The 19931-nt window shown below is 40.7% G+C and overlaps 1 protein-coding gene across 1 annotated transcript in view; it reads left to right on the top strand.

Moving 5' to 3' along the window:
- MRC2 (mannose receptor C-type 2) overlaps positions 1-19931 on the top strand; it is a 90726-nt gene that overhangs the window by 19151 nt on the left and 51644 nt on the right. Inside the window, exons 2-3 of the mRNA XM_075177376.1 lie at positions 14450-14839; positions 18774-18947. Coding sequence (XP_075033477.1) covers positions 14450-14839; positions 18774-18947 — 564 coding nt within the window. The remainder of the gene's footprint in view (positions 1-14449; positions 14840-18773; positions 18948-19931) is intronic.

The following is a 19931-nucleotide window of genomic DNA, read 5'->3' as shown; positions in this document are numbered from 1 at the left end:
AATGCATAGTGCGATATCACTCAAGATATGCTACGCAAACTATTTTGTGTCCCACAGCCTCTATGTTCCTAAATTCGCTGTTCCCTGAAATTTTCGTCTATGGAAAGAGCTAGGACAACCACAGTCAATTCACTTTGAGGTTGGGGTAGTACTGGCAATATTTAAGGACAAATTCCACCGGCAAAAAGTGCAAAATTTTGCTGCCAAATTTGGAATTAGGCGAATATTTTATCATATAGTTTTTGGCCATCTGGATTCTAAACGAAAATGTTTGCTGTTTCCCCACACCACATAAGGAAATTACTGAGTAATTTAAAATGTAGAAATGACTTCCGCCATAGTCGGAATCTATTAAGCTTCCTTAACTGATTGTAATAAATGTAGCAAAAACTGTGCTAATATTGATACAGAGCCAGATTTATCAATACTGGAGCATAAATGCATTACATGCATTACATTTAACGGTATGTAAATGTTGCGCTTAATGTGCACAAGTAAATTGTTAGACTAAAAAGAACCTCAAATATTCACTTTATTACTGAGATGCAAAGTCAATATTTTATTCTTTTCTTGAGAAACTCCTAATAAAATGTGACATCGCCTCAATGAACAATAGGAGCGTGAGTCATTAAGAAAAGCAAGGCAAAAAACAAAAAAAGGTTTAAATCATAGTTGCCAACAATGACAAAATGTGCTCCGGGAAGCAGGTGGGGGGGGGGGGGGGCTTGAAGAATTGCATTTTAGCCACGCCCCCAAAGCCAGCATAACTTTTTGGACAATAAAATAGGGGGTGGGGAGACAATGACACGTACACACCACTAAGCCCCACCCCCTCCATTTAATTTGTATAGCCGGCTAGGAATCGGGTGATTTACCTGCTCTCCCGGGAGTCTGGGAGACAGACCCTGATTTCGGGAGTCTCCCGGGCATTCCGGGAGAGTTGGCAAGTATGATTTAAATTTGATCCTGAACAAACCATGCAAGAGGTGCAAATTAGTTTATTATTTGCATGTATGGAACATACTGGCTGATTTTTCATGTAGAACACAAATACTTAATAGCTTTATTTTTAGACTGAAATTTAAAGTTGATCTAAGACATGCCCTACACCAACTACAAATCTGTCCCTACATTTTAAATTTACCTCCCCCTCCAATGTAACATGGTTTTGCCAAGGTGCAAAGTTACTCCTATCTTATTCTTTGCTATCTTTAATGACTGAGGTTCAAACTTTTTTGGTCCAAAACAATTGCCTAGGTCAGTGGTTCCCAAACTTTTGCAGTTCAAGGCACCCTTAGAGTCTGCATAATTTTTTCAAGGCACCCCTCCAAAATAATTAGAGCAGTCCTGTTTTAGAAGTAGCTGGGTCAAAAAACGTAATAAGTATTTAGGTCAGGACAGAAATACTTATTTATTTGTATGCAAAAATACACATAAATCCAAGGGAAAATAATATTTTTATATATTTTTTTCTATTATATTTCTGTCAAAGAATAATTTACAGCTAACTCACTCTGTGCCCCTGCATCATCATCCACACACTCTGTGCCCCTGCATCATCATCCACACACTCTGTGCCCCTGCATCATCATCCACACACTCTGTGCCCCTGCATCATCATCCACACACACTCTGCACCCTGCATCCACTCACTCTGCCCCCTCTGCATCCACTCACTCTACCCCCTCTGCATCTTCGCTCTGCCCCCTCTACATCCTCGCTCTGCCCTCTCTTCCCCCTCGCTCTGCCCCCTCTGCATCCCGCCATGGCGAAAAAAAACCCACTTACCAATCCGACGGCACCCGGGACCCAGCATCTCTCCTGCCGCTTGTCACTGAATGTCGGACGTGATGACGTCCAGTTAGAAGCCGGATTGGTACGTTTTTTTTTTTCCCCCTCTTCCTGTCCACGGCACCCCTGTGACAGCTCCGCGGCACCCCTGGGAGCCGTGGCGCACAGTTTGGGAACCTATGGCCTAGGTTCTTTTATATCAATTTGTGTTGCACAACATGTGTGTAAGGGATGTATTATTCAGAAATACAGGAAGTTGTGAAAAACAGAATTGAAAAATGTCGCTATTATTTGGTGATTTCTGTAATACACACACACATATGACCACCAAGTGTTTCTCTCTAGTTCTTATGAGGAACTGGAGAAATATAGCATGGAATGTCAGGGCAGTGTGGGAAAGATAAGAGGATGTTTTTACATGTTTTATAAAATATCTTAGGCATAGGGCTTCACATAATAGAAAAGCCCCTTATGTGAAAATCCCATGCAGCATGGTTGCATGTAGCTTAGTGGTTAGCACTTCTGCATCACAGTACTGGGGTCATGAGTTTGTATGTTCTCCTCGTGTTTGTGTGGGTTTTCTTTGAATACTCCAGTTCCCCCCCACACTCCAAAACCATACTGGTAGGTTAATTGGCCACAATTAAATTGACTCAAGCTGGGTACACACTACACGGTTTTCGTTCAATAATCGGCTCAATCAGCCGACATACGACCGCTCGTTCAAAAGTCGGGTGAGTGTGTACAGTGACACAATGGTCAAAAGTCTGACCAAATGGACGATTGTCGCCTCATTTGATTGGTCGTACTGTTTAATATTTTCGTTCCAATCTCGTTTCCGTTGAGTAGTGTGTATAAACTTCCGACCGATCCACAACTGTAAGTACGAAATTACAGTCATTGCTCACGACAACATGGCTGTAAAAAGTGGCTAAAGGGACGTCCGCTCTTCCCTTTATCGTCCTAAACAAGGCTAGTGTGTATGCAGTCCATGGACCGAGCGATCGGACCATCGGTCGCATGTAAAATCGATTGGCATAAAAAGTTGGTGGAAAATTCTGTAGTGTGTACCCAGCTTTAGTCTCTCTTGGTCTGTTCGTGTATGATAGAGAATTTAGACTGTAAGCTCCAATGGGGCAGGTACTGATGTGAGTGAGCTCTCTGTACAGTGCTGCGGAATTATTGGCGCTATATAAATAGCTGATAATGGTGATGCCCCAAGCATTCCAAATAAAAGATCCTGTATCTGTATTCACTGCTGATTATGTATGTGTAGGTTTTGTTTCTTATAACACCATATGATGGTCACAGCACCTTGCAATGTGAAAGAAAGTACACAATGGGAGTATCAGAAAACTTTAGGAATGAGGGGCCTGATTCATTAAGGATCTGAAATGAAGAGGTATCTTATTTCAGTCTCCTGGTCAAAACCATGTTACAATGCAAGGGGTGCAAACTAGTTTCTTCTTTTGTACATAAGTTAAATACTGACTGATTTTTCATGTAGCAAACAAATACTTGATAGCTTATTTGTACACTGAAATTTAAAGTTGATATTTGTGTGCTACATGAAAAAACAGTCAGTATTTAACCTATGTGCAAAATAGAAAACTACTTTGCACTCCTTGCATTGTAACATGGTTTTGTCCAGGAGACTGAAATAAGATACCTCTTCATTTAAGATCCTTAATGAATCAGACCCGAGATCCCTAGCCATATAATCTATATAAATGATTGAAGATGTGCATCAACAAAATGCATAGAAACAGGTGCTGAAGATCACCTGTTACCTGGATTCCTAGTGGCATGCTGCAAATAAATTTAGTGGAGCTGTCACTTGCACATTATGGAAACAACTTTTTTATGGGCTGAATCAATTTTCATAAAAGAGCTAATGACAACACTTAGGGGATATATTTACTAAACTGCGGGTTGGAAAAAGTGGAGATGTTGCCTATAGCAACCAATCAGATTCTAGCTGTTCTTTTGTAGAATGTACTAAATAAATGATAACTAGAATCTGATTGGTTGCTATAGGCAACATCTCCACTTTTTCAAGTAAATATACCCCTTAGTGCCTCATGCCTCAGTAGTGAATTGGTAGATTGCCTTCTCACCAATATTGCATTCAGCCCACAGAATGACTGCTTCTATTCTAAATTACCATATAATGTAATTGAGTTCAGTACTCCTGCATGCCATATAGGAGTAAGATTGAATGGTATTTCCTGTGTGTGTGTGTGCTTTCCTCTCTGCTGCGGTAAGTCGCTTCTGGTTTTGGTTTCCCGTTGTGCCTTAAATTAAATCACAATAACCCTAATGAACTTGTACATGTGCAGAATAAGAAAACAAACATGGATTAGACTGTAAGCTCCAATGGGGCAGGGACTGATGTGAGTGAGTTCTCTGTACAGCGCTGCGGAATTAGTGGCGCTATATAAATAAATGATGATGATGATACACTTTGTCCTGTTACCTCTCAACAGTTTATATGAACAGGAAGAACGGTTAGAAGAGGGATGTAAATAATTTCATAGTCAGTCTGTACATGAGACTAGGTTGTGTGAAATGACAAACTTCAAGTGGGAATTGTGTTGTGTTGTGGATGACTTTTAATTTTACTACAGCAGATAAATTGCATATGTTAATTCTCATTAGTATGCCTAAATTTACACTAAATTACAATTGATAGCTTTACTGAGCGTTTAGTGAATCCTAATTTTGTAGTATGCAACTATGTTCTAAATACATTGTAACATTTTTTTTCTAGGGCTTTTGATTCACGGATTCTTTTCATTGTCCTAAGATGTGCGCTCTACATTGGTTTCAGTTGTATCCAGATAGTAAAATAAACAACTGTGCCTGCTTGAATGAAATTGGGAAAAAATCAATGCAGGAGGTCATTACATTAAAGTCATCTGAAGGTGGAAAACACCTTAAAGTAACACACTAGAACAGGTAGTATAGTATCAACAGGTTACATACAAATAAAACATGAATTTTGCCATAGTCATAAAATCATGGGAAATGTTACCAGAGATGACGTATTTAACAGCTTGTGAATTCTGCAAAAACTGTGCATTGGAAACATGAAACACTCATCCTCTCCAGGCTCCAGAATACCAAGTACTCACGAAACCTAGGTCCTTCGTTTCTATACTGCCTTCAGCTAGTAAAGCAAGATTAAACGTGGCAAGTTGGTTCCTGAGCCATGACTGCAGCTTCATGAGTTTGCCCTAGAAGATTATTAGAGTTAGTTTTTAAGCTATTGAAATCAGCAGCATAAACCACTTTGTTCCTGCATTAGAGTAACTCCAGCTCGATGTTTGTTAATCCACTGCTTCTGTATACAGTCACTTTAGCTTTTCTGCTGCAGAGAGTCCAAAGTCAATGTTTGACACAGAGCAGACCCAGACTTCCAGACACCAGACTCCCTAAGAAATTATAATGCACCCAATTATTAAATGTCTGTTACGTTTATACTGGAAATAAAGCAAATCCTGCTCTGCAAAGTTGGTGGGTGCTAGAGGAATGGTAGATTTGTGGACCCAGGGCAAATGCCCTTTATGCCATGCCTCAAACCCAGCTCTTCATTATTCTATAGCTGGTCACACAAATGTGCATATGTGCAACCAGCTTGGTTGTTTTCATCCAAATTACCTGACATTGTATTTTCTATGGCTTTCCAAATTAATTTATTTATAAATTGAATCTGATTTGATTGATCAGCAAGGACAATCTGGATGACAGAGGATCCCCATAGGCATGTGCTTCAAATCACTAACTAGTCCACCAGGATACAGGTAGTGTTCTCATTATTTCAAAAGTTTGCTTTTCCCAATCGCCGGACAAACAAATCAGTTCTCTTTGGATCTGTACAGGTGTGGCTACCTTGTTCCCTGAAACTGTTGTTCAGCTTTTGGGCCAAATGATCTGCCTGCAGCGCAACACCATTAAAAAAAGATAATGTTTTAGCCAGACTATGAACATTGTGCAGTTTACCAATTAGTAGGGGCCAATCAATCTTTAGCAAGGCACCTTTCTGAATACTCCGGTCCTCAGACGCTTCCTCTGTTAAAGACTTGCAGTGCCGTCTTTCCCTTCTAAGTGTCGGTTGAAGTTTCCGGCTGGGTGGGTGATGTATGTGCATGCGTGTGGCGGAAATCCACCGTACTCACTAACGCCGGTCAGCTAAGTGAAAGTCCGCACTGATAGTAAACGTAACAGTTTATAAATTGAAAGTAAAGATGATACCAACGTGTTTCGCCCTAAATGGGCTTCCTCGGGGATAAATAACAGCAATTAAAACACCTAATTAGTCTCTATATATCATCTTCATCACCATTTATTTATATAGCGCCACTGATTCCGCAGCGCTGTACAGAGAACTCTTTCACATCAGTCCCTGCCCCATTGGAGCTTACAGTCTAAATTCCCTAACACACACACAGACTAGGGTCAATTTTGTTGGCAGCCAATTAACCTACCAGTATCATTTTGGAGTGTGGGAGGAAACCGGAGCACCCGGAGGAAACCCACGCAAACACGGGGAGAACATACAAACTTCTCACAGATAAGGCCATGGTCGGGAATTGAACTCATGACCCCAGTGCTGTGAGGCAGAAGTGCTACCACTTAGCCACAGTGCTGCCCAATAGTATCCGATTAACTTATCTCCTGTGTGGTTGGTGCACTCTCCATGAGTGACAGGAAGGAGAGCCACCTCCTAGTTCCGCATTAGGCAGAGTTGGGTAAACAGTGCAGCCCACAAAGTCTTCAACTAAATAAATTTGAATGTCCATATTGCTACGATGATTCTATGTAAATAAAATTAAGCAAGCTTCCACTAAATCAATTCTTAAATTGAAAGAAGAAAGGTTGAAAGAGGGGTATTTTGCTACATATCGGGTATACAGAAAAAGCAATAACATCCAGACAAACCTGGTTATTGTTAACCAATAAAGTAAGGTTGTGTGCATAGTGGTATAAGCTAAATAGACAAATAACTAGAGATGGGCGGGTCCGGTTCTCCGAGAACCGAACCCACCCGAACTTTGGGTATCCGAGTACCGAGCTGAGCAGCTCGGTACTCTCCCGCCCGTTCCGAATCCAAATCGAGGCCGAACGTCATTGTGACGTCGTCGGATCTCGGGGCTCGGTTCTCGCGATACTTCAACTTTATAAATACACGCCTCCACAGCAATCCATCGCCATTTGATAGAGGGAGAGAGCAGGGTGTAGTCATAGGCTAATTAGAGCAGGGACAGAGAATACAATATTGTTCTTGCAATTGCTCTAACCAAAATCGCTAGTGCAGAGAGGAGGATAGAGGTTTATTATTTTTTCTTCATATTTGGCACTCCTCAGTGCTTTTGGGGTGTCCTCCCTAATTGTGCATTAATATTTCTGGCTGTCAAAAGTCATATCTGTCAGCAGTATCTACTAAATAATTTTTAGCACTCCTCAGTGGTTTGCGCTCAGAATGGATTCAAAGCAGTCCACATATGATCTGAAGGAGCAACCAGGTTCTGTCACCAGTCCTGATGTTGGTGTTCCCAGTACGTCATCTGGCCAAGGCGATGTCAAACAACAGAGTGTTTTCAAATTAGTGCAAAAAACAAAAACCCAAAAAATTTTTACTGTATTGAAGCGAAAAAGAAGTGTAACTGAGCAAAAGTTAAGTGACGATAAAAAAAAAATTGCAAGCATGCCATTCTACACACGCAGTGGCAAAGAGAGAATGAGGCCTTCACCTTTGGCTATTAGTGGCAGATCCCAAAAAGTTAGCCAGCCTACAATTGGTGCACAACTACTGTTACGCGTCAAAGCCGAGCTGCAAGATAACAGTGAGGCATTACAGGAGAATATTTGCTCTGATTCACAAATGACAACAATCCCTGTGGAGAGTCCATCCAACAGTGGGATGTCTAATCGTGAGCATTCTGCTGATGTGTGCCTTAATAGCCCGAGTGTAGCCGGTGATACCCAAATTGAGGATGCCACTTTGGAATTAGAAGAGGATGAGGGGGAGATTTGTGTAGGCGACGAGGGCGCTAATGAGGATGTTGATGAGGATGAGGTTGTTTGTGTAAGTCCTGCACCAGTGGCAGCAGTTCTGGCACGTGACAAGAAAAAGGCCATTGTCATGCCTGGGCATAAAACAAAAAAATCCACTTCTTATGTGTGGAATTATTTCTACCCAAATCCAGACAACAATTGTATAGCCATTTGTAGTGTATGTCAAGCCACAGTCAGTCGAGGGAGGGACCTTAACCATCTTGGAACCTCGTCTATGTTACGCCATTTAACGAGAGTTCTTGGCAAAGTGTTGGGAAAAGCTGAAAGTTCTTCCCAAAAGAATACAAGCACTCCCTCATCAGCTAAGACCCTCCGCTCACCGACATACCGACGGCTACAAAATACACCCACCACACCATCCTCATCAATATCCTCAGTAGCGCTCGGAGTTAGCCCGGCATCCCACTTAAGGCTGGATGACTCCGGCACTATTATTGATTCCTCTGAAGAAAGCGTTAGTCCTGCTGCTGCTGTTGCTGCTGCTAGGGGTGAATCGTCATCCCAGAGGCAGGTTAATAAAATGAGCAGTCCTACATTTCAGCAATTAACTGAAACAATCATTTGCGAGGGGAAGCAAATATGACAGCAGTCGCCAAGCGAATCACAGACGCCATGGCTGCAATGTTAGTGTTAGATCTGCGTCCAATCTCCACAATAAACGCAGCTGGTTTTTCACAGTTAATTGAGGTTTTGTGTCCGCGTTACAGAATTCCATCGCGACACTATTTCTCCCGTAAAGCTATTCCACAACTATACCAAAAAGTGTGTAAAAATGTAGAGATTGCGCTGAAAAATGCCATTCTGCCCACTGTTCACTTAACCACAGATATGTGGACAAGTGGAAGTGGCCAAACCAAAGACTATATGACTGTGACAGCCCACTGGGTTGGTCATTCACCTTCACCGGCAGGAACAGCAGCAGCATGTACACCACTACGTAACATTTGTCACAGGCAGGCCACTCTTTGTATCACCGGCTTCACTAACAGGCATACGGCTGACAATTTGTTACGCAAACTGAGAGATGTGATTGATGCATGGCTTATACCACTCGGACTCTCCCCAGGGTATGTCATTTCAGATAACGCCAACAATATAGTGCGAGCATTACAGCTGGGTGATTTCCAACATATTCCCTGTTTTGCTCACACCATCAACTTGGTGGTGCAGAGCTTCCTACGAAATAACCGTGAGGTGCAGGAGATGCTTTCGGTGGCCCGTAAAATTTCAGGCCATTTCAGGCATTCAGCCACAGCATGTAGGAGATTACAGCAGCTCCAAGAGCAGTTTAACTTGCCCTGCCACCAACTTAAGCAAGAGGTGGTAACTCGGTGGAATTCCACCCTGTACATGCTTCAGAGGATGGAGGAACAGCGCAAAGCCATCCAAGCATATTGCACAAGTCATGACATTGGGAAAGGAGGGGGGATGTATTTCACTCTTGCACAGTGGGGAATCCTTTCAGTGCTGTGCAAGGTGCTGAAACCATTTGAAGTTGTGACATGTGAGGTCAGTGCAGACTCTGCTAGTTTGAGCCAAGTCATTCCTTTAATTAGACTATTGGAAAAGCAGCTTGAGAAAATGAAGGAGGAGCTGAAAGCAAGCAATTCAGCAAAGTATGTTGGCCTTGTCGATCAAGTACTTAATTCGCTTCACAATGATCCTCGAGTTATTAAGATCTTGAACTCGGATCAGTACGTTTTGGCCACTGTGCTTGATCCAAGGTTTAAAACCTACATTGAGTCTTTACTTGTAAATGAGCGAGATGTGAACTTTTGCAAGGAGCTATTGCTCAGCAAGTTGGCCGCTGAACTGGGCCTCGGCTTGACGACGTGTCCTCCTTCACTTTCTCAAGCTGTTGCTCGTAAAAAATTAAATTTCCAAAAAAGAAGCAGGGAAGACACAGGGGGCAGACGAGAACAATTTAACATCTGGGCTGGTTTGAAGGATTTTTCAAAAAAATGTGTCACTTTGCCCATAACTCCATCCAATATGAGTATAAACATGCAAAGGATGGTGGAGGATTACTTTCAAGAGGTAGTTGATATGGAAATGTCAGACAGTCCCTTTCCTTACTGGGAAGAAAAGCAGGCCATTTGGAAACCCATGTACAAACTTGCTTTGCAATACCTAAGCTGCCCACCCTCCAGTGTGTACTCTGAACGAGTGTTCAGCACAGCAGGGAACTTAGTCAGTGATCGCCGTAGAAGGTTACTTCCCAAAAATGTGGAGAAAATGATGTTTATAAAAATGAACTACATCTTCCACGAGGAAGGCCTTCACCATCCAAGACATCCAAGCACTGACTGTTCTCTAATGGCGGATTCAAGCGGCGATGAATTGATAGTCTGTGATGATGACGTACACACTGATGAGGGTGAGGATTAAGCTGAAGATGATGCCGATAACATCTTTTTAAAACTTTCTATGTAAGTGTAGGGTGCAATCTACCCCCAAAGAGGAAAGCGACTTGTGGCATTTCCATATCACATACCATCTTGAAAGGCTGCTGTTAGGGCAATTTATCCTTAAGGGTAGGGTGTCATAGACAGAGTGACCCTAAACTGGCTTTGTCCATTTTTCATAATATTGTACAGTCTATAATGGCTGAATTTTTGGGTATTTTATACAAGTGGAGGGGGGCCTAGAGAGACAGAAACCAAACTGTCTTTCTCCATGTCAATTAATATTGTACAGTCTATAATGGCTGAATTTTTTGGTATTTTATACAAGTGGAGGGGGGCCTTGAGAGACAGAAACCAAACTGGCTTTTTCCATTTCTTTACATATTTAACTATAAGTGTAGGGTGTAATATACATTCAAAGACGATGGCTGCATTGCCAATATGCATAGATGGAGAGGAAGACAATCTGTTTTGTGTGTAGAATAGGCCTACCAACGAAGAATTAAACTGTTTTTTTGGATGATTTATTACCTCAACAATTAGATTACTTGTCTCTAAAACAGTTGGAGCACTAAATTGGGTTAATTTAGGCCCAAAAACATGGATTTTCCAAAAAAATAGCAAAACAAAACCAAACCAAAACACGCAATGGCGGTTTTGCAAAACCAAAACCAAAACACGACGGTAATCCAGATCCAAAACCGAATCCAAAACCAAAACACGGGGGTCAGTGACCATCTCTACGAAATAACTGAACTGATTGATGAAGGTATCATAAAAAGGTATTTAGATCAAAATCTATATTGAGACCCCCAGGTGGAAGGGTTTTAAGGGTGTAAATGAACCTAGCCTCTTCTTGTGAAATAAGTCTCACATAGTCCCCCCCCCTCGCCATGTTGTGATCATCTTGTGTATACCAATGAATTTAAGCAGATAAGGATCGTGATTATGGTACCTTGAAACATGTTCTTGGACAATGTGTGATTTAAACTGGATTCTGATATTCCTTTGATGCTCCGCAATCCTAAATGATAGTTTTCTAACAGTCCTCCCCACATATTCTTTTCCACATGGGCATTCCACAAGTATGTAATGCCCACTGTGTCACAAGTCAATCTCTCTTTGATCTCAAAATTCTCCCCAGTAGCAGATGAGGTGATGGATGTCACTGCTTTGTAAATTTAACCTTACTGGTCTTGCAAGCTGAACACCTATTGCAGTAATAGTAAACTGCTGTTCTGTCATTGAGCCTTGTACTCGCCTTATGTGCTTTTTCAGGGGGGATGATACTTTTAACTAATCTGGATTTAAGATCCCCAGATTTCTTGTACACAAACTTTGGTCTTGAAGGAAGAATTTCCTTAAGCTCACTATCCCCTAATAGTATACTCCAATGATTTTTAATGATGGATTCTACCTTTCTGAAGTCTCTGTTATATGTAGTGATGAAGGGAAGAACTGGTGCCTTTCCTACCTTATGGTCCTCATCCTGATCATTCTTCTTTCCAACGAGTTCATCTCTCTCAATTTCCCTCAACTTCAAATAGGCCTTTTCTACAGTAGCATTGTCGTAGTTCTTATCAAGAAACCTATTTTTGAGGATGATAGCCTGTTCATCATAGTGGGACAGATGCGAGCAATTACGCCTCAGCCTAGTGTATTGCCCTTTGGGGATGTGATTGAGCTAATTAGCGTGATGACTGCTTGAGGTAGGAATAAAGGAGTTGCAGTCAACCTGCTTAAAAAAGTTTTTTGTTGCAAGTTGGCTGCCCATAATGAAGATTTCAAGGTCAAGGAATTCAACACTGATGTTGCTAATGCTACTGGTGAACACAATGTTAAGATTATTGTTGTTAATGTGCGTAATGAACTGGTCGAGTGTTGCACGGTCTCCCATCCAAATACAAAAAATGTTGTCTATATAATGACACCACTTAAGGATGTGAGTGGAGAAGGGGTTGTTGTTCCAGATGTTCAGCTGTTCCCAGTGGGCTACAAACAGGTTTGCGTAACTGGGTGCGAACTTCGCGCCCATGGCTGTCCCGCGAACCTGCCTGTAGTATCTCCCACTGGACAAAATAATTATGATGTGAACCAATTACTCTGTATATTTTAATTTTATGTTGTTTTTTTGCTTTGTTTTTAATTTTTGAGTGATCCATACCATTTGTCTATGCTTATACTTATTGCCTGTGTCTACATTTATAAATTTATACAACCAACCAATTTTAAATTTGTTTTCTATTTTGCGCCTGGGAATCCATATCTTTTTCTATCTTTTTATTATGTATAGGATTTATATATTGAAACATAAAAGTAATGTTAGTCTTGCATGTGTTTAACAAATGTTTTAATGATTGAAAATACAATTTTTGATTGATATGTATTTTGTTGCCATTGCTTCTGTAGCACAGTAAAATTAGCACTCTAGTACTTTATTGGTTCTTTCCGTGATAACTGCCATAAAGCATGATTTCTAAAGCAACCAAAAAAATGAAGTTTTGTGTCCCAATAATCCCAAAAAACTAATTCCAGAAATAAAAACATACGTAACATAAGTATCTCTTCCTTTGTCTTTTCTGTTCGTTATTACTCAGGCGTAAAAAGTGATTATAAAACTAAAATCAATGCAGAAATAGTGGCTTGGTCTTCAAGTCTCCACCCCTTTATCACAAGTAGTCAGATGCCACTCCCTAAGAAAATCCCCTATATGAAATGCACTTACACCAGCAATACATGGGAATTCACCTTGTTAAAGACGAACATGTCGAAATGCGTTGGTGGATTGGGGATAACGTAAACACTAAAGGGGAGGTTTTCGATCAGCAGGAGCGAAGTGTTTGAAAGAATCGCCCGGTATTATCTTCCTACAAACTGTTTAGCTGACTTTCCTGTGCCCTCTGGTAGGAGTTACTACATAAATTAATTATCAGCATCAGATTATTTTTAAGTGAATTATCTACAATGGATTGTAAGTGTGTGTTTAATAAATAAGGCTTGATTTTAAGAAGGTATTATGCCAGATGTGTTCTCTTTTTCCTTTTTATGAATATTTGTAAACTGGAAGACTGATATATATTTGTGTGTGTGTATGTATATATATATATATATATATATATATATATATATATATATATATATATATATATGGAGGACCCTTAATTAGTTGATTGATTAAAGCTGATTCCTATGCATTACAGTTATAGGAGTGCTGGTTTATACTATAATTTTTGATTACATGATTTCTCTATGTACAATACAGAGGTATAACTAGGGTTGGCCAGCAGGGGCAGGAGCCCATAGCCTAGACATGTAGGGCAGGGGGCAAAAATAAGACTGGATGAATATGCAGCAATATATATATACTGTGCAAGTTGTTTTTCATATGTTTTCTTATCATTACCAGTGTTTGTTTCTGGATGTGTTCACTGCTTTTTGTAGCATTTTGGCTATTTAAGGTGCTCTTGGTGCGCTTTATGGTGGCTTTAAAAAAGAGACCATAGAAGTCTTGAAACGTCGCTACCATATATGGAATAAAATGATCCTTTTTTTTTTTTTTTTTTTTTGCATTCCCTAAATGCCATAGGTTTTTCTCTTCTACTTTTTTCTAATACTCAGGGTATAAATCTGTTCCTGGGTAAACAATATTGTGATACAAGGGGTGCAATGCAGCAATCAGGAAAGCACTGCCGGCTTTTTGCATGTAGCACACAAATATTGGGCGGCTTTATGTTAACATTGCGATATAGAGTTGATGTAGGTAATTCTTCCCTTCCAACTCTAAGTATGTCGGCACATTTTAAATTGACCCATCATGAATGGTTTTGCCATGGTACAAAATTGATGCCTTTTCCCTTAACTCTAACTGAGGCCCAATATGTTTGCACCTATATTTTTCGCAATGGGAAACGTTTTGCAACTGTAAAACTGTAAATGAATAATTGAATAATGTGCAATATTAAGATTAATGGTCAAATGTGCAAGCTCTGTGTTGCATTTTTCTACGTTCTTTACACTTATATAAATGTGTATGTATAGTATTTATGTGCTTTCTGTACCTACTTATTTTATGTACCCCTGTATTTATGTACTTCTTTTGAAAAGGTATAACTTAAACACTTGTGGCCTTAATAAATTCTTACATAATTATGTTTTCTTTTTTTAATCTTTCCTAGACCCAGCCTCATTTTTGGTGTACAGTCCTGACGATGAAAGCTGCTTGGAGGCTCAGGATTCTGTGGTTCGCTTAAACCATCAATGTAACACTAATTCGTCTGCACAGCAATGGCTTTGGGTCTCGCGACGGCGGCTCTTCAACCTGGGCACTCTCCGATGCCTGTTGGTCCCATCCGCTACCAACAGCACATCCACCGCTATCTCCACCTACCAATGTGATGAAAACTTTTACTTTATCCGTCGATGTGAATCCTTGCTGGAGCAGCTCACAGCTTCATTGCTGCCACGGACCTCCAATGCCACTGGCTTGCAGCAGCCACCAGCAAAGACAGCTAGCCAGTGGCTGATATTTGGAACTAACCGAAGTATCTGTTCTGCCGTGTTTCAGGGTAAGGGCTTGTAGTGAGGATAATGGTGTATTTCTAGGCCTTATGTTTTCTCTTTCTCACTAATATGTGTGATGTAGGAGTATCTTACCCTTGCGCCTACCTCTTTCTATGGGTACCTCCAGCTTGCTCAGCCTCTACGTTCCCCAGGCTCTGTGGGTGGAAAGGATGAGAAGGGGGCCTTGCACATGCAGGTTTATGGATGATACAGTTCACATCACAGTCGTTTAATAATGGTACCAGACCATCTCTCAATTGATCCATCTGCAGCACATATTTAGTAATTGCAGATAAATAAATGACAGTGTCCCACAGATGATGCACAAGAGAGGACACTCCACATATCGGAGCTAGTCACTCTTACTCTCCACCTCTACACTGTTCTCTTTAGCATATCTACCAGCATCTCAGGTTAGTCTCCACACTCTACTTACTTGTCCCTTTCTCTCTACATGCCCTCTGACATGGGCATTTCACATGTTACAACAAACTGACTATTAAGTCAGTAGCCTGTAATTGTGTTACATATTCAAGAGTGTTATACGCTCAATGGATTGATTCTACAGTTTTGGGCTTGGCGCGCTTGTAAATTGATCTAATATCTCTGCAGCCCTACATGGCTGTCATTAATCAACTATATAGAATTCTGTCCTGTACAAATGTCAACTGCAGCTCTATCGCTGTCCCCAGTGCTTGACTATGGCCGACTACCAGACAAGGTCAAGCCCATGGCGATGGCCTTGAACTCAGCCTTGATTTGGACAATAGTCATACTCAAACAGAATCCCCAGAAGGGAACCTGACAGAATTAGAGAGGGCCTTTCAAAATCCTTGACTCTCGCCACTTACTCCAGATCCCCCCTCCCAGGGCCCTACCATCAATCATCTTGACTATTGAGTGCATTTTTCTAAATAATGCTCAGCTAAAGTGTGTTACACGACAATAGCAATAAATATTGAGTCACCACTATTGTGAGAATCGTCTGTTATAGGACTTATGGCTATTTTTAAGGTGAATTTGACTACACAAGAGAGTAAAGCTGAGATGAGAGCAATAGAAAGGTTTTGTGTTGGTTTTGCAGGCGTTGAAGACATCATAGTTAATTGCGGCCCCCTGTTGTGATACCTATCCCAATCTAGACTCGCAACTCCCACATTATGCCACTAAAGGAGCTATAGCAATAATTGTATGTGTTTGTGGTAGTGAGAGATATAACAATAAGATGCAATCACACACTAATGTATTGGTTTATAAGAACATTCAATATTGTTTGTAAAGAGATTGTCTCTAAAATGCTTGGGTAACTTTAACGAAATAAATAAAAAAAGGACATCATTCTTTTCTAGGGAGCTCCAAGGTAGTCTTTGTGTTAAGACAAGAGGTCTCAGGCCTTTCTATAGCAGTATATGGTACCAGTAGAATCCCTAATAGAAATATTGCCAAGTATTTCCAAGGTTTTGAATATTGCACAATAATCCAGTAATATCGCCTTTTGTTTACATGCTGGAAACTTATACATTTGTTCTTTCGCTGTATAAGTTAGTGTGGTTTTTGGGTATTAAAATGAAATTGCTTTATCATCGTGTCCAGTGGTCTTGTCATGTTGGGCAGAGGGTAACAGAATTGCATTATGATCATGTCATGCACAACGCAGGGAGGTCCACGCTGCTTAACGCAGGAGGGAGTGCACTGAGCTCTCCCTCCTTCCTCTGTGCGGCCCTTTTAAAGAACGAGAGGTTGCCCATCACTGCATTTAAGAAAGTACCATTGTTGACTCAGAATGGTATTAGATCTTGAGTTACATAAAACATACTTAGTTTTCATAAGGGGCATTTTAACTGTGTCTTCTAAATAAAATTTTAAACAAGATTTATAGACATTTATCACCTCTCCTGGTATTACCATGGACAAGAGAATTTATAAAAAGCAATCCCTAAATTGTTCTTCTGAAGATCCAGTACACTTACATATTCAAATGTTTTATTTGCTGTATCTACTTGTAGGGTGAGTGTGCAGGACCCCTTTAATATATAGTTGAAACTATAAGAGGTTTTAAATTGAAATTCTTGGGTGGTATATTTACTAAACTGTGGGTTTGAAAAAGTGAATATGTTGCCTGTAACAACCAATCAGATTTTAGCTATTTATTTAGTACATTATAAAAAATGACAGCTAGAATCTGATTGGTTGCTATAGGCAATATATCCACTTTTTCAAACCTGCACTTTAGTAAATATACCCCTAAGTGTTGTCATTAGCTCTTTTATGAAAATAGATTCAGCCCACAAAAAAGTTGCTTCCATAATGTGCAAGTGACATGTCCACTAAATTTATTTGCAGACACCATATAACACCATAGTAAAGGTCACAGCACCTTACAATGTGAAAAAAAAAAGTACACAATAGGAGTAACTGAAAACTTTAGGAATGAGATCCCTGGCCATACAATCTATGTAAATGATTTAAGATGTACATCAACAAAATGCATTGGAACAAGTGTTGAAGATCACCTGTTACCTGGATTCCTAGTGGCATGCTGCAAATAAATTTAGTGGAGCTGTCACTTGCACATTATGAAAGCAACTTTTTGTGGGCTGAATCACTTTTCATAAAAGAGCTAATGACAACACTTAGGGGTATATTTACTAAACTGCGGGTTTGAAAAAGTGGAGTTGTTGCCTATAGCAACCGATCAGATTCTAGCTGTCATTTTGTAGAATGCACAAAATAAATGATAACTAGAATCTGATTGGTTGCTACAGACAACATCTCCACTTTTTCAAACCCGCAGTTTAGTAAATATACCCCCTGGGGTTAACAACGGGTTGATTTTGATAGCATTCATCAGCATTCAGTGCCATGTAGGTAGTATGTGACTGGCTGTGAGCTGGTCTATGTCCTTTATCTGTCTTGGATGAACGCTTGCAAGCAAACACACAGAACCAGATACAGCTCTAAATTGGTTTTAACTAGCGCAATAAAAATTTCACACTGGCAATGACCCTGACACTTTTTACTAGTGTTATTATAGACCACAAGCAGCTATATGTTTTTATTGTAGTAGATGCATACTTTATTTTTTTGTGTTTACTGGTTTCAACTATTACCTATAATCATATGCTTATAATCTAGTAATCAGTACTGTTAATAATAGTGATACTTAAAAGAGAACAGTTGTTTAAATATTTTGAAATACCCAAAAAATTGGTAAAAACTTGTTTCTGTTTGTTTTTTAATTGATGAAATGTAAGCAGTGTGCTGCTCTATTGCTTGTGGAGTGATGGTAAAATACTATTATTTTGACTGCTGTGTTTTTATCTAAAACACCTTGTCTATATCTCTGTTGCAGGCTCTGTAAACCTGTTTGGGACAACACTTACCGTTTTATTCCTTGTTCTATAAAAATGTAGATCAAAGGTGTGAGACTGTAATAAGGTGGAAAGGGGGTTATGTAAATCAGTTACTTTATTACCCAACAAGCAAAAACTCCATCTCTACAGCCGACATTCTGCATTTGAACAAAGCGAGCAGACATACTTTATGTTCTCTCCCGGGCTGAGTTACATATAATGCAATAGATACTATGTAGAACAGACTTTATGTTGATAATAACAGCTCCTATTTAATGCAATAAGATTTCACTTGTCGTTGGTAATTAACACTGGTGGGGGGTAAATGTATTAATGTCCGGATTCTTCAACTCCGGCGTGTTCCGCATCTTCGGCGATTAAATTTAAAGCGGCGCTGCTTTGTAAAGGGAAACTTCCATTTACAAGGCAGCGCCGCTTTAAATTTAATCGCCGAAGACGCTGAACACGCCGGAGTTGAAGAATCCGGACATTAATACATTTACCCCTACGGATCTCAAATTGTATCTGTATTCCTATGAATTCATTTTATTTATTTTATTTTATTGTACCTGCTTTCTCTCTTCAGATATTTACACTATTCAAGGGAATTCCAATGGACGTCCCTGCGCCATCCCTTTTAAGTACGACAACCAATGGTTCTACAGCTGTACCAGCACAGGACGAGAGGACGGCCACCTTTGGTGTGCAACTACTGTTGATTACGGCAAAGATGAAAAGTGGGGGTTCTGCCCTGTAAAGAGTGAGCATCAATTCTTTATTTTTGTTATTTCAAATATTTTTGAGCTTATCAAAACAAGAAAAATAGCATAGTGCAGAGGTTCCAAAGTGTGCTGCGGCGCTGTCACAGGGGTGCCATGGCCAGGAAAAAAAAACAAACAATAAAACTTACCAATCCGGCGGTGTACGGGACCCAGCGTCCTTCTCCCTCCTCGCTTCTCACTGAATGTCGGATATGACATCATCATGTCCGACATATTCAGTGAGGAGCGGCAGGAGAGAGTAGGATGCTGAATCCCCGGCGCTGCCGGATTGGTAAGGAGACAGAAGAAATAGAATAAAGATGGCCAAGTATGGTAAGTAAAGAAACGGAGGGGAAATGGTGATAGGAAACAGCAATGGAGGGGCAAAAGAATGAAGGAGCGGGCAGAATGAGGATGAAGAGGCATAGAGTGTGAGGATGAAGAGGCATAGAGTGTGAGGATGAAGAGGCATAGAGTGTGAGGATGAAGAGGCATAGAGTGTGAGGATGAAGAGGCATAGAGTGTGAGGATGAAGAGGCATAGAGTGTGATGGTGAAGGAGCACAGAGTGTGATGGTGAAAGGACACAGTGTGTGGATAAAGGGGCACAGAGTGTGATGGTGAAGGGGCACAGAGTGAGGATGATGGGGCATAGAGTGAGGATGATGGGGCATAGAGTGTGATGGTGAAGGGGCACAGAGTTAGGGTGAGGATGAAGAGGCACAGTGTGAGGATGAAGGGGCACAGTGTGAGGATGAAGGGGCACAGTGTGAGGATGAAGGGGCACAGTGTGAGGGTGAAGGGGCACAGTGTGATGGTGAAGGGGCACAGAGTGAGAATTGATGGGGCACAGAGTGAGGATTGACGGGGCACAGAGTGAGGATGATGGGGCATAGAGTGTGAGGATGAAGAGGCACAGAGTGAGGATGAAGAGGCACAGAGTGAGGATGAAGAGGCACAGAGTGAGGATGAAGAGGCACAGAG

The sequence above is a fragment of the Mixophyes fleayi genome, chromosome 6, assembly GCF_038048845.1.
Source record: "Mixophyes fleayi isolate aMixFle1 chromosome 6, aMixFle1.hap1, whole genome shotgun sequence".
In the NCBI taxonomy this organism is placed as follows: Eukaryota; Metazoa; Chordata; class Amphibia; order Anura; family Limnodynastidae; genus Mixophyes; species Mixophyes fleayi.
The sequence above is the reverse complement of the archived record's forward strand: the minus strand, read 5'-3'. Positions and strand labels throughout refer to the sequence as shown.